This window comes from Dromaius novaehollandiae, unplaced genomic scaffold (genome assembly GCF_036370855.1).
Source record: "Dromaius novaehollandiae isolate bDroNov1 unplaced genomic scaffold, bDroNov1.hap1 HAP1_SCAFFOLD_41, whole genome shotgun sequence".
NCBI lineage: Eukaryota > Metazoa > Chordata > Aves > Casuariiformes > Dromaiidae > Dromaius > Dromaius novaehollandiae.
In genome coordinates, this window is record NW_026991492.1 from 1715221 (window position 1) to 1730143 (window position 14923).

General features: G+C 52.2%; 1 protein-coding gene across 1 annotated transcript in view; it reads left to right on the forward strand.

Moving 5' to 3' along the window:
- Positions 1 to 5650, forward strand: part of LOC135326952 (olfactory receptor 14A16-like) — a 30714-nt gene extending 25064 nt beyond the window's left edge. Inside the window, exon 3 of the mRNA XM_064504593.1 lies at positions 5514 to 5650. Coding sequence (XP_064360663.1) covers positions 5514 to 5650 — 137 coding nt within the window. The remainder of the gene's footprint in view (positions 1 to 5513) is intronic.
- The last annotated feature ends 9273 nt before the right edge of the window (positions 5651 to 14923 follow it).

Below are 14923 nucleotides of genomic sequence, written 5' to 3' on the forward strand. Positions count from 1 at the left end.
TCTGGGACTCCACATTTTCAGGGTCACAGTAGGCAAGGCTGACACTGACTGTGCCATCCCTGATCAGTTCCTCCCTGTTTCAGATTTCCAGATACAAGAAAGCATCACACTTATCGGGCCACCTAGCAGCTGTGTGAAGAAGTTGTCCTTGATGCCCTCCAGAAACCTCCTGGCCTGCTTGCACTCTGCGGTTTGCCCTTCCAGTTCATGTCAGGGGCATTAAAATCCCCCCCCACAAGAACCAGGGCCTGTTATCGACAGACTTTCTCACACTGCTTTTAGGAGACTGCATCCACCCCCTTCCCCTCATCAGGTGGTCTGTATCTCCCATCATGATGTCACCCTTACTGTGATGCTCACCCACAAGCATCCACCCAAACCCTTGTCCATCCCATGCAAGGGCTCCACACACCTGAGCTGACCCTTCACACAACAGGCATCTCCATTCATCTTCCCTGATAGTCTCTTCTGAAGAGATTGTACCCTGCAAGCATCTCCCTACAATCCTGTGAGGGATCCCACCACATCTCAGTCATTCCAACGATGTTTCAGACCTCTGACAGCTTGTGCATCTGCAGCTGTTCCTGTGTGTACCCCAGGCTGCAGGCATTTGCATGTATTTGGGCTGCAGAGCCTCAGCTGTGGCACAGAGTGCAGACTGGTCATGGTGAAACAGGTTAGCAAGAGCCAAAGACACCGTGTGTGCAATGGCCCCAGTTCAGAGCAGAGCCATGCTGGCACAGATAGCAGGTGGCAATGGAATGGTGAAAGGAGGTTCCCACTAAGAGAGCAAACCCTGCAGTGCCCAAGGCCAGGGAGAAACAGAGCTGGGCTGTGCAGCTCAGGCAGGAGAGGAGTTTGCTGCCTGAGGTGATTTGTAGCACTATGAGGCCTGTGACAGAAGTGAATCCCTCTCCAGGCAGGACAAGGTGCCTCTGAAGAAGTCCCTGGGCCTGGGCAGCCTGTGATCCAGCCACCCTGTGGACATCATTAGTCCAGTCCCTGTTCTTATCATATTGGGGGGTGAGAAGAGGTGCATGGGGAGGAGAGCAAGAGGGTTTGAGAGTGCAGAGACTAGAGCGGAGACCTTGGTGTGATGTGCCTCTCCCATTTATGCAGCACACTTGGATGCAGACGGGATGGACTTTGCCTAAAGGCAAAAGTGGGGGTTCATTTGTTTGGGCACAGGTAGAAAAACATGAGATAGCCTGGGCATTTGCCCAGCAACCACTCCAAAAGGGCATGGTTTTTCCATAGGTCCCACCCATGCAGTTGTGCTAGAAGCCCAGGCATCTGACATGGACCTGCCCAACTATTTTGATGTCATTATACCAAGTGTCTGCACTGAATTACATTAGCCGTTTGCACTGTTGGCATCTTCATGTGTCTCAGCTTCATAGTGAGTGGTGCTCTAACTGTAGTGGGCATCTAGTGCCCTTTGAGATGGCCAAGGAAATTCCCCACCTGGCCCCACCTGAGGCTGCAGGAGGATGGGGGGCCCACAGTCACTCCAACAGAGCAAGCAGACACTGGCACATGCCTTGGACCATCTCTGTCTCTTCACATGTCACCAGGTGTTCGTGTGTGGGCAACTGACTCCCACCCTCCATCTCCAGTGACTGCAATGAGAGCTTAGACAAGGAGCTCATGGGCAGATCTCTCTGTTGTGCACGCCTCAGCTTGGGCAAGGGGAATGTCCCCTCCTGTGTGTCTGTGGATATAATGGGAGGGATCTGAATGCCACTCCAGCCCAGGGACTTCTAAACCATCTTGAGATGACCAGACTGACCCATCTGAACGAATACCTGAACCATGTGTCAATGAACTCCCTTCTTGTCCCTGTCCAGGTGTCCTGCCTAGTGAAGAGATGGGAAGAGGGGCTCCCAGAATGGGACATTTCCATCTCTTGAAAATAAGCCTCCTCTGATGAGACAAATTGCAGGGCTGGAATCAGTCTTCCTTCAGTGTTTAGAGAGGGAGCATCAGTGATTATTTTAGTTTATTGCAGTGAGCATTTCCCAGGAGGAGGGAGCACAAGGGACAGAGAAAGCCATGCCTTCAGCTGAGTCTCTGCTCCTGAGCAGGGCCAGGCTCCTGGGATGGAGGGAGCTCATGGCAACCTGGCAGCACTGCCCAGAGACAGCTGTGTGCAGGAGCAGCTCCTCTGCCAAGAGCAGCAGGGCTGCGGGCACTGCCTGCTGCTGCTGACATGAGATGAGAGAAGGCAGAGAGAAGTGCAAGGCCATGTGGAGTGGGAGGACAGAGGAGAGCTGATTGTGGGGGAAATCTTCACAGCCCTTGACACGGTAAGTCTCTGGCTGCAGGGTGATACTACTGAGGTTCCTGGCGGGGATTTCTGAATCCAGCCCATGCCATGACTGATGGGTTTTTTTAAGAATTGCTCTCCTCCTTCTTCCAGTGCATAGGAGGAGGAGATGCTTTAGAGCAGGGATTCCCTGCCACACAGTCAGAGGGACAGGGCATGCTGCTCCCTCCTGCCAGGGGCAGCTGCATGGGGGTGAAGCCTGGGTGTGCCCTCAGATCTGTGCAGGGTTGTAACTCAGAGAAGTTCGGAGCAGTGATTCTGCCACCTGTGAGGGTCAGCACTCAGCCTGCCCAGGGAGCTCCCCATGGCACTGCAGGGAGAAGCTCTGACTGAGAGGAGCAACCCAGCAGGGCAGGTTCATTCCCCTGCTGAGAGGGTGCTGAGTGGATCGGGGCTGTTCACAGCTCTAGCTCATGCACAGGACATGTCCAAGGATTCTTTTCAAGAGGAATATCAAGAGAAGGGCTACCTGAAAGAGAAGGAGATTTCCTTCTGGTATCTGCATTTTCAGTTCCCTAATTTTGGCAGGGAGGAAAAAAGAAACAGTTTCCTGGTTTGGCAAGGAACTGGGACTCCTGAACCTTCACTCTGAGAGATTAGTAGGTCTGTGAGAAATCTCATCGAGCTGCTTTAGCCTCCCCTTAGCCTATAGACAGTATTTGTGGCCTCATAAGAGTTTATCTGACCTGCTGCTTAGGACGTGCGTGCACCGAGATGCCCCTGGCAAGTGCCCTGTCCTGGGAGGTTTCTGTAGGGCAGAACTGAGCACACAGAGGGTGGGAAGGGGTCTGTGAGCACTGACTGGGAAAAGAAGCTGGGACAGAGAAAGAGCTGCCAGCAGGGACAGCTCCAGGCAGCAGAGATGGTCAGGGAATGAGAGGGAACTGCCAAGAGAATTGTCATGGGAGAATGGATTTGAGCAAGTCTTGGTCAGTCCCTGCAATGCAGACAGCTTCTTCTGAGCAAGCCTCCCATGTCTCCCCTCCCACCCAGCAGAGCCTCTTCCCTGGCAGCCATGGGGTCCAGGGCATGACCTGCCTCCTCTGCAGCCAGACCTGCAGCAGAGGAGAGGGGCCTCTCTGCTGCCACGGGCCTGCTTACTGCTGCCCGACAAAGGGGCTGAGAGTGACTGCCCTGCGATGTCACCGTCTGTGAGGTGACATGTCCAGCTGGGTGAGGTGGAGGCTTTCCCAAGTGCCCGTCTGTCTCTCTCTCCTTGCCTGCCTTGGCAGCAGGATCATGATGTTGCTCCATGCTGCTCCTGTTTTTCTCTCGGGCTCCTTGGGGTCACTCCCTGGGGGGTGGTTCAGCTGCAGTTCTGACACCTGCCCTGCAAGTTGTGCAAGAGAGGGGTCTGCTTGGGAGTGAGGTGTCCACAGCCTCCTTCTAACCTGTGTGACTCCAGAAAATGCAGTCTGTGGGGTTAGGAGTTCAGGTGACTCTCCTTTAAGGAAATCCCATCTTCAGTCCTGATGGTCCTTTGACCATTCCCCTGTCATGTCCTGCCAGACTTTGAGCTGCCCTCCAGAAGGGCACCGCTGCTTCATAGCATCTCTGTGATGTCCGAGAGACCCCTGAAGAATCTGTAGAGATGCTGAGAGTATGGAAATGGTGTTGGGAAACTGTATACAGGCAGCTGAAAAGAGCCCTGTGTGTCCTTGCCTAGAAGGGGAGTGTGGAGACCTCCCCCTGGTGCCCTGAGAAAGGGAGAAAGGGTTGGACATCCGTGGTTTTGAAACTGGACTCCTGTGCTCCTAGCAGTGGCTGGGTTTTTTTTTAGGGCAATGTATGAGAGTGATGGTCCTCCAGCTCAAAGCAGTGTGAGCACAGGACAGCTGGGAACAGGGCTAATAGACAGACAAGCTGTCCTCACTTTGTGCCAAGTGGCAGTGAATCTTTTTGTTTTTAAAGACTCACAGTAGAAATGCTGAGAATTTCTGCCTTTGAGGAACACTCCCCAGGGGGGACAGGGACATCTCAGAGAAAATAAACATTATTAAAACTTCCCTAAAACTCTGTTCCTCAGCTGTCATTCTTTAGAGCAGGTAGTGAAGACACTGAAAAGCCATTCCACATGACAAATAGATTTTGTTTGACAGAAACTGTGAGTGTCAGAGCTGTTGACCCCTGTTCCCATGTTCCCACTACTGTGCAGAAGGACTGAGTGCTCTGGAGCCCATGGGCAGAGGCTTCTGCTCCTCACAGCACACTCAGCCAGCATAAACCAGAGCTCACGCAAGGTACCTGCCCAGTGATCCACCCCAAAAAAGAGAAAAGTAATGTGGTGTTTTCAAAGAGAAATGTTACTTTCTTTTTCCTGGGAAGATCTCTCCTAACTTTTCAATGTCGTTTCCTCCTTAAACAGTCCCGAAAGCCCAGTGGGACCAAATGACCAACGGCAGCTCCTTCAACGAGTTCCTCCTCCGGGCATTTGCAGACACACGGGAGCTGCAGCTCTTGCACTTCTCGCTCTTCCTGGGCATCTACCTGGCTGCCCTCCTGGGCAACGGCCTCATCATCACAGCCATAGCCTGCGACCACCATCTCCACACCCCCATGTACTTCTTCCTCCTCAACCTCTCCCTCCTCGACCTTGGCTCCATCTCCACCACTGTTCCCAAATCCATGGCCAATTCCCTGTGGAATACCAGGGCCATTTCCTACTCAGGATGTGCTGCCCAGGTCTTTTTCTTCTTTTTCTTATGTTCAGCTGAGTTTTATCTCCTCACAGTCATGGCCTATGACCGCTTTGTTGCCATCTGCAGACCCCTGCACTATGGCACCATCATGGACAGCAGAGCTTGTGTCCAAATGGCAGCAGCTGCCTGGGCCAGTGGTTTTCTCTATGCTCTCCTGCACACTGCTAACACATTTTCAATACCACTCTGCCAAGGCAACACAGTGGACCAGTTCTTCTGTGAAATCCCCCAGATCCTCAAGCTCTCCTGCTCAGACTCCTACCTTAGGGAAGTCAGACTTCTTGTGGTTAGTGCCTGTTTATTCTTTGGGTGTTTCATTTTCATTGTGGTGTCCTACATGCAGATCTTCACTGCTGTGCTGAGGATCCCCTCTGAGCAGGGCCGGCACAAAGCCTTTTCCATGTGCCTCCCGCACCTGGCTGTGGTCTCCCTGTTTCTCAGCACTGCAGTGTTTGCCTGCCTGAAGCCCCCATCCCTCTCCTCGCCAGCTCTGGATCTGGTGGAGGCTTTTCTGTACGTGGTGATGCCTCCAGCAGTGAACCCCCTCATCTACAGCATGAGGAACAAGGAGCTCAAGGAGGCACTGAGGAAAGTGATCCAACGGGTACAAGGTCAGCACCAATAACTGTCCCTCGTTCATTCACTCACCAGGATATGCGGAATCAAGGGTGTGTGTTGTGCATTTACTTCTTTCTTACTTTTCTCTTTTACATCTACAGTGAAAAACAAAGAAAAATATCCAGTTCATGTCATGTCTCCTCTGGAATCTCTCCTTTGAATCTGACCCAGAGACCATGTTGAAAGAGGAAGCCAGGCTTCCCCCTTCATCAGCAGAGGTGGGGGAACCTCAGAGCCCACTAGTTTGAGCTCCCTCGGATGCCCCCAGTGCAATGGGTTTCCCTTTGCAGTGTCTCTTTCGGCACTGACACCAAGGATGCTCAGAGGCCCAGAGCCAGGCTCAGATGAGCACTGGCAGGGTGAGACCAGAAGTCCGATGTCCATTAGGAGAGCCCAGATCTCCTAGCCACAGTCAGGGTGTGACCTCACACCCTTCTCCTGTGAGGGTGGCAGACAGCTGTCACCATGGGCTGGTCCTTTCCCTCTTCAGTGCTCCAACATTCACAGCGGAGTGGGAGCAGAAGGGAGGAGAGTCTGGATGCAGCTTGTGGGGACAGACCCTCTGCTCCTCAGGACCATCCCTGCATTGCCACAGCAGGCATATCCTTGCTGCAGCCTCTGAGTGGGGGCTGCAATGTCCTGCTGTGCTCTCATGTGTGTACATGGCCTAAGCGCTCCTGTAACATGGTGCTTCCTTGTGCATTTCTGTGAGCTCAGGCAGGACCAGGCCCTGGGCACCCTTATGCAGACCTGGCCTCCAGAACAACATTTCCATAATAAGAGGGGTTCTCCTGTGTGACGTGCCTGAAGTCTGGCCTTTCTTCAGAAGATGGAGTCAAAAATATGTTCAAGGGATTGCACCACTGCAGGGTCTGCTGTTCTGCTTGCAAACTCCGTGGCCTCTGGGGAATGAGCTCAGAGTCCCAGCGTGATCTGTTAGGGACTGAGGGTTGGATTCAGAGCTCATTTCTTGGTGACCAGTGCCAGTGGAGGTGGGGAATGGTCTCTGAATCACCTGTGCCAGGCTGTCCCACAGGTGACAGTGCTGATGAGAGATGCCCATCCTTCTGGAGGGCAATCTGAGTCCCCAGGAGAGCTCACGGGGTCTCCAGGGACAGTATGTGCCTGGGGGTGGGCAGTGAGTGGAGCCTCACAAAGTGAGGGATGATCCATGGTGCAGTAACCAGAAGGTAGAGCACTAAATCCAGGTATGTAGGGGGAAACGAGGGCTCTGCAATCCCTGGAGAGGCAGTGGGGAGCCAGGAGGCCCAGGGAAGGGGCACTGGAGAGTGATTCCTGCAGCCTCAGTGAAACACCACAGGCTGGAGCTAGTGCCCACCCAAGCACATCTCCTGCCATTGCAGGTGCCCTGGGGTCACTCTGAGCACCATCCACGAGCACAGACACACGTCAGCAGTATCAGTGGTGGTGATCCCTGTCCAGCTGGGTCTGATTCCTGCCCTGACCAGCATGGCCTGAGCTGAGTCAGGAGTCACCCCGTGGCCCCACAGCTCACTCACTCTGCAGAGCAGAGAGGGGCCCTGCAGGGAGCACAGGGCAGGGGTGCAGGAATGGCCAGGCCAGCACAGACACACTGACTTGGGAAAGGCTCTCTGGGGAGCAGGGATGCCCCAGGAGAGGAGCAGGGCAGCATTCAGAGATAGAAAACGAGAATGAGAAACAGGTTTCTCTGTGCACCAGCTCGGGGCAGGCTGCTGTGTCCCTGGGGCAGCAGGAGCTGCTGGAGGGGCTGCAGGCAGACAGGGAGGGGGATCTGCTGGGCACAAGAGCAGGGGAGGCAGAGAGTGACCAGCCTCATAGCAAGGCCTTGAGCTGATAGGCCAGCAGCAGTCACATGGCTTCAAGGCTGAGTGTGAGGTCGCTTGTGCCTCGGTACAGGATAGGCCAGCAACAAGCACATGGCTGTCATTGGTGCTTGTGAGGTCAATGGTGACTCAGTACCTGCTAGGGCAGCTGTAGGGACATGGCTCCAGGGCTTAATGTGAGGCCCCTTTTCAATCCCTACCTGGTAGGCCAGCGTCAGGTACATTCCTGCTGGTTGTCTTGGTGAGGACGTTGTGCCTGAGAACCGGAGAGACCAGCCTCATGCACATGGCTTTGGTGGTGATGATGAGGTCACTGGTGTCTCAAAATGTGCTAGGCCAGGAGCAGGCACGTTGCTGCTGTTTGTTCTTGTGGGGTCCTTTCTGCCTCAGCACCTCATAGGCGAGCATCAGGCCCATGGCTTGGATGCAGATGGTGAGGTGTCCCTTGGCCTCGGTGCCTCATATTGGCATATTGGTGCAGTTTGTACTTGTGAGGCCACTGCTGCCTCAGTCCCTGATGGGCCAGGAGTGGTCACATGTCTTTGATGCAGATTGTGAGGTCACTTGTGCCTGCGACCCTGATAGGCCAGTGGCAGGCCTATGGCTGCTGTTTGTACTTGTGAGGTCACTTCTGCCTCAGGCCCTCATAGGCCAGGCACACTGAGCTTGAGAGAAATTGTTTGTCAAGTATAGGAGTTCATTAGAGATAAGTGGTCCTACACATATAACAAGCATTGGGCAACACCAAACAATCTACAAACTGTAAGTATTAACACACCTAAAAGTATATCCAAGCCCTACTGTTAAGCCACGGATGCACAGTGTAGTGACCATTCCTGCTTTTTCCTTGTCCTTATGGAGCCACTCCTCCGGTAACAGTTTTCCCCAGATTGTTCTCACCACACTCCAGCTGCACTGGGATGATTCATGTCCTCCCTGGCAGTTGGCCTCAGCATCGTCCCCACTGATGGGTGGGTTGTTGGGTCCACAGGCCAGCTGATGGTGAGTCCAAGTCCCCACAGAGGTGTGTGGCTTACTCTCTTAGCCTTCCTGGGCTTAGTTCATTATCCAGTCAAACAATGCTGGACCACGGTTACACAACAGCCGTACGGCCCCAGTCAATACCAACAGGCATACCAAGAGATAACCCAGTGCTCCGTCGACAACAGTACACTTATTCAACAGACAACCGTACTCAGTCGATAACAGCACACCCATCAGCAGGTCCTTCAGTGGAGAATTCCACAGTACCCGGATGCCTGCGGTGTGAGTCTGTGGTGTCACTTCCCCTTTGCTGACCAGGTTTGTTCAGCGATCATGGGGTCGTTGCAGGGTGTGCCACTAGGCTACAGCAACTGCACGGTGTGGTGACTCCAGCCGTGGTGTCCCCAGGGTTCCTTAACTCTTGGGGAGCCCCCCAGAGCAAACCCCTCTTCCATGGGCTGCCCCATCCTGAGTCCCGCGCTTGCCTGTGTGGCGCCTATCAAATGGCTGCAAAGGCTCTAGCAGGAGACGGAGAGAATGCCCCCCCATACTCCAAAAGGCCTGGGCCACATGTGTACAGAGGCCTCCTACTCAGAGAAGTTGAGGCAAAAAAGAGAGGCAAGAGCTGTCCTGCTGAGCCCCTGTGAGAGCACTTCCTCTCTGCTGGCTGGAGGTGGGAAGTAAAGAGGACCAGGGCTGTGATGTGCAGAGGAATTCCCAGTTGCAAGGCCTTGGAGGCCTGGAAGCAAATGGAAGGGCTGGAGAGGTGGCCTTTGTGTGTTTTGGGGCCCTTGTGGGTCCCCTGGCTGCTGCCATGTCTAGTCCTGTCCCCTGTGTGTCTCTGATGCAGAGGTGTGTGTTGGCTGGCAACCCTCTATGAGGCGAGGGGCAGGTGGTGTGCTGTGTCACAGTGGTGGGTGCCCTGTGGTGGGAACAAGTGGTGGCCCCAGTGTCTTGGTGTTACTCAGCATGGGAGGAGGTGTCTGGAGAGAGCGGTGCTGTGCGTGGGGAGTGCCGCCAGGCTGGGGAGCTGGGGAGCCCTTGGAGGTGAGGAGGTGACTTGGCTCGCAGGGCCCAGGCTGCCCTGGTGGCGAGAGCCAGGGGTGCTGGCAGCCTGCTGCCTTCTGTGTGCCATGTCCCCTTTGCCTGCCTCTCCCCATCCCCCCCGCCCGTATACCATCTCTGGTGGGATCAGTGGTGGTGTGATTCTCTTCTTGACCTCAAAATGGCTTCTATCAGCACACAGCCCATGAGGTTCCTCTACAAGAGGTGACCTCACCATCAATACTGCAGTGTCACTTCTTTTTCTCCCCCGCCCCTCTTCTGAATCATCCTCGCTTCTGGACCCCCACCTTCAACATCCCAGCCATGTCCTCTTTACTGGCACCTCCCTCTCCCCTATCCCTGTAGAATTACACACATGTGGCAGGATGAAACTGGGCTCCTGAGGAAGGCAGGCTGGGATGGCGAGGAGGTGCAGGTGTGCTCTGTGCAAAGGGGTGGCTGGAGTGCACAGGGCTTTGCCTTGGAGCAGGTGCTGAGCCAGTGGAGACCTTGTAGGAAGGATAAGAGGACACAGCAGTCTGGGTGACATGCTGGTAGGTGTTTCAGCTAATTCAGGATCTGCTTGGCAGGATCCAACAGGAGACTTCCCTGGGGGGCAGAGGGGCCATGAGGCCTCTGTAAAGACAGACTAGGCAGAGGAAGAGAGGACAGAGAGGCAGAAGAAGAGACAGGAGACATGTCAGTTTGAATACAGTCATTTCTCAGAACAAAATTTCTCCTTTCAGAGTGTTTTCAGGAAGTGTATTATGAAGAATAACATAGACATACACATAAACATGTAAACTCACATACAGTAATTACTGTAGTGCAGAGGCATAGTGCTGCCAATAAAAAAGAAATAAATTATTCATTAGAATTGATAAAGAATGTTTGAAATTCTGAAAACAAAGATTTGTTTCAGTTCTTGCATAGAGGTATTTTTGGCATAGATTTCAGCAATGACATGAACTTTACATTCAGGCCTTTATAGACACATACAGAGGCTGTTGCTGCCTGAGATGCCCTGTGTAGCTGTGTTCCCATGTGGTGCTGGGAAATGTGACCCAGGAACTATGGGAACCTTTCTGGAGCATTGGCTGGTCACCAGGAGAAGCATCTCCAGATCTCTCAGTGGGACAACTTCTTTCGCTCCATTGACTAGAAAGGGAAGTCCAGACAACTGGATTAGCCAGAGACATCTGCACTGAAGGGTCTGGCATTAAGTGAGATAATTCCCATCCCTGCTGTCACCTGAAATGGAGTCGCACTTCATGACCATGCAGGGAAAAGGGAGAGTGGCTAGATGTGTAGGGACTCCTTAAAGACGTCACTGTAACACAGGTACGTTGAATTCTGGCCATCAATAACTAGGGCATTTTATTGAAGCTGATCAGCCTGCTTTCCTCTATCATTGTGAGAGCTCAGCACCTCATGGTGTGACTCGCTGTGTGCAAAGAGTGAGGAGTGGCAAGGAAGATCCTGGGCAGGGAGTGGTTTGAGGGGTGCTGGACTTGTATGAGATACAAAAATAGATGTTTTTAATACTGTAGGACATATTATAAAAGAAGACTTCAGAAACTGTCAATAAAAAAGAAAGAAGAAATAAATTAAATAAATTACTGAAAGTGAAAAACAGAATGTTTTGTTACACTTTTGACCTTTTGACACTTCTTTGTGTTCTTATTGCCCTTTTTTGTTTAGTTCTTTCTTGATACACTACTCTTCTACAGAGATTCTTTTCCTTTTTTTTTTTTTCTTTTTTTTCCTGAAAGAGAAAGAGAATTTCAGACCTGGGGTGGGATGCAGTCACAGGGTCATGGACATGTGGTGCCATTGCAGGTGCCCTGGTCCCCTCCGCCCAGCCTCCATCTGCAGCTCTGAGGGGCTCCAGTCTCCCACAGGTTCCCTGCGAGAGCTGCCAGGCCCAGGCAGGTCCATCAGGAGACACCAGAGCCTCTCCAAGTGCCACTGGCTGCTTGTGGTTGGACACCTGAACTCTGCCTGGAAAAGTGAAGAACTGTTTTCAACATTTCAAAAATATGAGCACACTTTCATCAGCTCAAATGACTGACTAATATTAATGTCAATGTTTTGCTATGATGAAAGAGTGGAAATCTTCAGGAAGGGTATTAATCTCAGAAGAAGAAATATTGATCAGCCCTTCACCTTGTGTTTCCACTGCTCTGTCTAGTAGGCTGTGGATGTAATCTCAGTGATCTCCCACATATTTCCACATGTCCTGATTAAATTGGTCATTTCTAAAGTCATCCGCATCAGACTCTCCGGGTGTACACACTTTCCATCGTTTCCCAGTTTTCCTCCTCCCCTTGCTCTTTATCATTCAGATACCTCTCAACTCTCCAGTTGCTGCTCTGAGCTTCTGGGAGTCTGAAGCTTGCCTTGTCTTTCAGCAGTCTCATTGTCTCTTTAGCCACCTCCTTTGTTCTGTTTTTTTTTTTCTTTCCCTATCTATCTCTTGAAAACATTTCAAGGAAGGTTACTTCTTGCGGGTGGTGAAGCTCACTGGAGGCAGCTTGGACTTAACATACACTTGAGGACAGTCTCTTTTATGAAGCTGCTTCAAAATTTTTGTCTGATCACAATTAAGACAAATCCTTCTGTGCCTGTTTGCAGCTAGTTCTCTAAGGCAAGCAAGTGGGAATTGGTGCACATGAGCTGTAGCCTTCAGCTACAGCCTTGAGAGGAAAAAGGTGAGATTTTAACCAGAGTGCTCTAAGTCCCCAGTGGCTGATGAGGGAAGTGGCAGGGCTGGGGAGCTGGGGAGGAAGGCTGTCCATACCTGTCTTCTATCAAAAATACTGCTTGTCCTACATGTCCAGACTTCATTAGGAGACCCAGTGGGTCAGTATGAATTGGAGAATGTGGGTATTGCTTATTCTGAAAACTGAAGAATAAAGAAAGCTTCAGAAGCAGACATCTTTTGTTTTCAGGTGCTCATTGAAATCTGCCTAATCTCAATAGACACCTGAAAACTTTCTAATTAGCCACACAAGATCTGAAGAACTGGAGAAAATTATGGAAAGAGGCATGGCACCTTAGAGGGTTTTTAATCACCCCTTGGGTGTATTTGGTACTGAGCCCATGAACCTCCGATGCTGAGAAGAAACTGAATGAACCTCTCAAGAAGTTAAATTCAGAAGCAAATCCCAAGTTTCTTGGAGTGCTAACAGGTCCCACTGAGGGCAATTACCAAGAAAGCCTCCCCAGGGGCTGATTAGAGCAGAAAGTTGGAGGCCCTGATTGCAGGCAGGCAAAGGCAATGTGCAGGTGGCTCTGATGCCAAGTCAACCTGGATGTGTGTTATCAAGCAGAGCAGCCAGGCACTGACAGCCAGCCCCTGGGTAGGGTGATCCTTTCCATCATGCATTGCTCAGGGCTCTTCCTGAGGGCAGTGTGCCGGTGGGGGTGCTCAATGCCAAATGCTAGACCATGATACGGCACCTCCTGGGCTCCCAAGGGACAAGAAAGCAACAAGGCCACAGTGCTTTAAGGAATGGTGTCTTCTCCTGGGCCTTGGTGGCAGAGACAACAGCCATAGCCAAGAGGACAAAGACCTAGCTGTGTTGGGAGGTGTCAGCCTTGGTAGTGCCCCTGGCCATCTCCACCTCAGGCTGTCCTATCCTTTCCCATGCCTGTGCCTATTTCCTTGCAGACTGTAGACACCCAACCTGCTTCCCCACCTTGCTCACACCCCAGGATCTCCTGCTCTCTCCTGATGTCTCCCTGTCCTCACTTGCTTCTCCTTGAAACACAAAGCCAGGGGCTGATCACAGACTCCTTCTGGGTGACCTGTAGCACCACAGCACTACCCTATGAGTGACATCTCCCTTGACCTCCTGGCTGTGCTCCTGCTCAGACAGCCCACAATGCTTCTGGCCTTCTTTGCTGCCAGGCAACACTGCTGGCTCATGTTCTGCCTCCTGTCCCCCAGGACCCTCAGGTCCTTTTCCACAGAGCTGCTCCCCAGGCACTCAGGCCCCAGCCTGTAACACTGTGGGGTGTTGGTTTCTCCCAGGTGCAAGACCTGGCATTTGGTCTGTGTTGAATTTCAGGAGGTTCCGGAACCAGCCCATTCCTCCTGCCTGTCTATGTCCCTCTGAATGTCAGCCCTCAAGCATATGACTCCCCCCTTCCCCTGTCCCATCCACCTCCAGTTTGGGGTCATCTACAAGCATGATGACTGTTGCCGCCTGTGTGTAAACAGGACTGCCCTCTGAGCCTGACCATCCAAGCAGCTATTTATCCATCCAGTTGTCTACTCTCTAGACTGTAACGTTCTAACGTGCATGCAAGAATATTGTGGGAGACAGTGTCAAACACCTTGCTAAAGTCCAGGAAAAGACATTGACTCTTCTCCATCCACAAATGCAGTTATTTAATCACAGCAGGCAATCAGGTTGGCATAATTTACCCTGGGTAAATCCATGCTAAGTGTTCCCAGGCACCTTCTTCTCCTTCATGTGCCCAGAAATGTGACCTGGGAGGATTCATTCCATGACTCACTCCTCACCAAAGTGAGGCTGAACTGCGTGCAGCTCCCCAGGTTGTCCTTGTGGCCTTTTTGGAAGATGGATGAAACATTTGCCTTTCTGCAGTCATTGGGACTTCACCCCATCTCCACAACCTGTCAAAGATGGTAGTGAGTGGCCTTGCAGTGACAGCAGTCAGCTCTCACAGCATCCTCACATGCAGCCCATCCAACCCCTCTGACTTGTGTAGTCTGAGTTCTCACAAGGAATCCCTCACTAACCTCATCCACCATTGGCTGTTTTTCTCCTCTGGAGTCCTGACTCAAGGCACAACAGCCCAGGAGACCTTGCTTGTGGAAATGGAAGCTAACCATGGGTTGAGTTCCTCAGACCTCTCTGCATCTGCTGCTACAAGATTCCCTGTCCCATTTAGCAGGGAGGCCATGTTTCCCTTTTTATTCTTTGATTCTTACTGGAGCAGTAGCAGCTCATCTTCATGTTCTTGACACCTTCTGCAAGCATCAATGGTAGGGGAGATTTTTCTTCCCTAACACCATGCCTATGATGCTGGACAATATTTCTAAATTCCTCCTTTGCCTCTCCCTTCTTCCCCCTGCTGCATGCTGCCCTAGTACCCTGGAGCTAAGGTGCGAGGTCCCTGTTTAGCCAAGTTGGTCCCCTGAGGTGTCTGCTAGTTTTAGCGAGTATCAGGATGGCCCATCCTCGTGCTTGGCAGGTCTGTCCTTAAAGACCTGCTGGCTTTCCGGATCTCCAGGGTCCTTGAGAGCTGCCTCCCATGGCATCCCCCACCAGTCCCCTGAACAGCCCAGGAAGTCTGCTCCTCTGAAGTCCAGGGTCTGTACTCTGATACTGTCCTTCCTCACTCCCCTCAGGATCTGGGACTCCACATTTTCAGGGTCACAGTAGGCAAGGCTG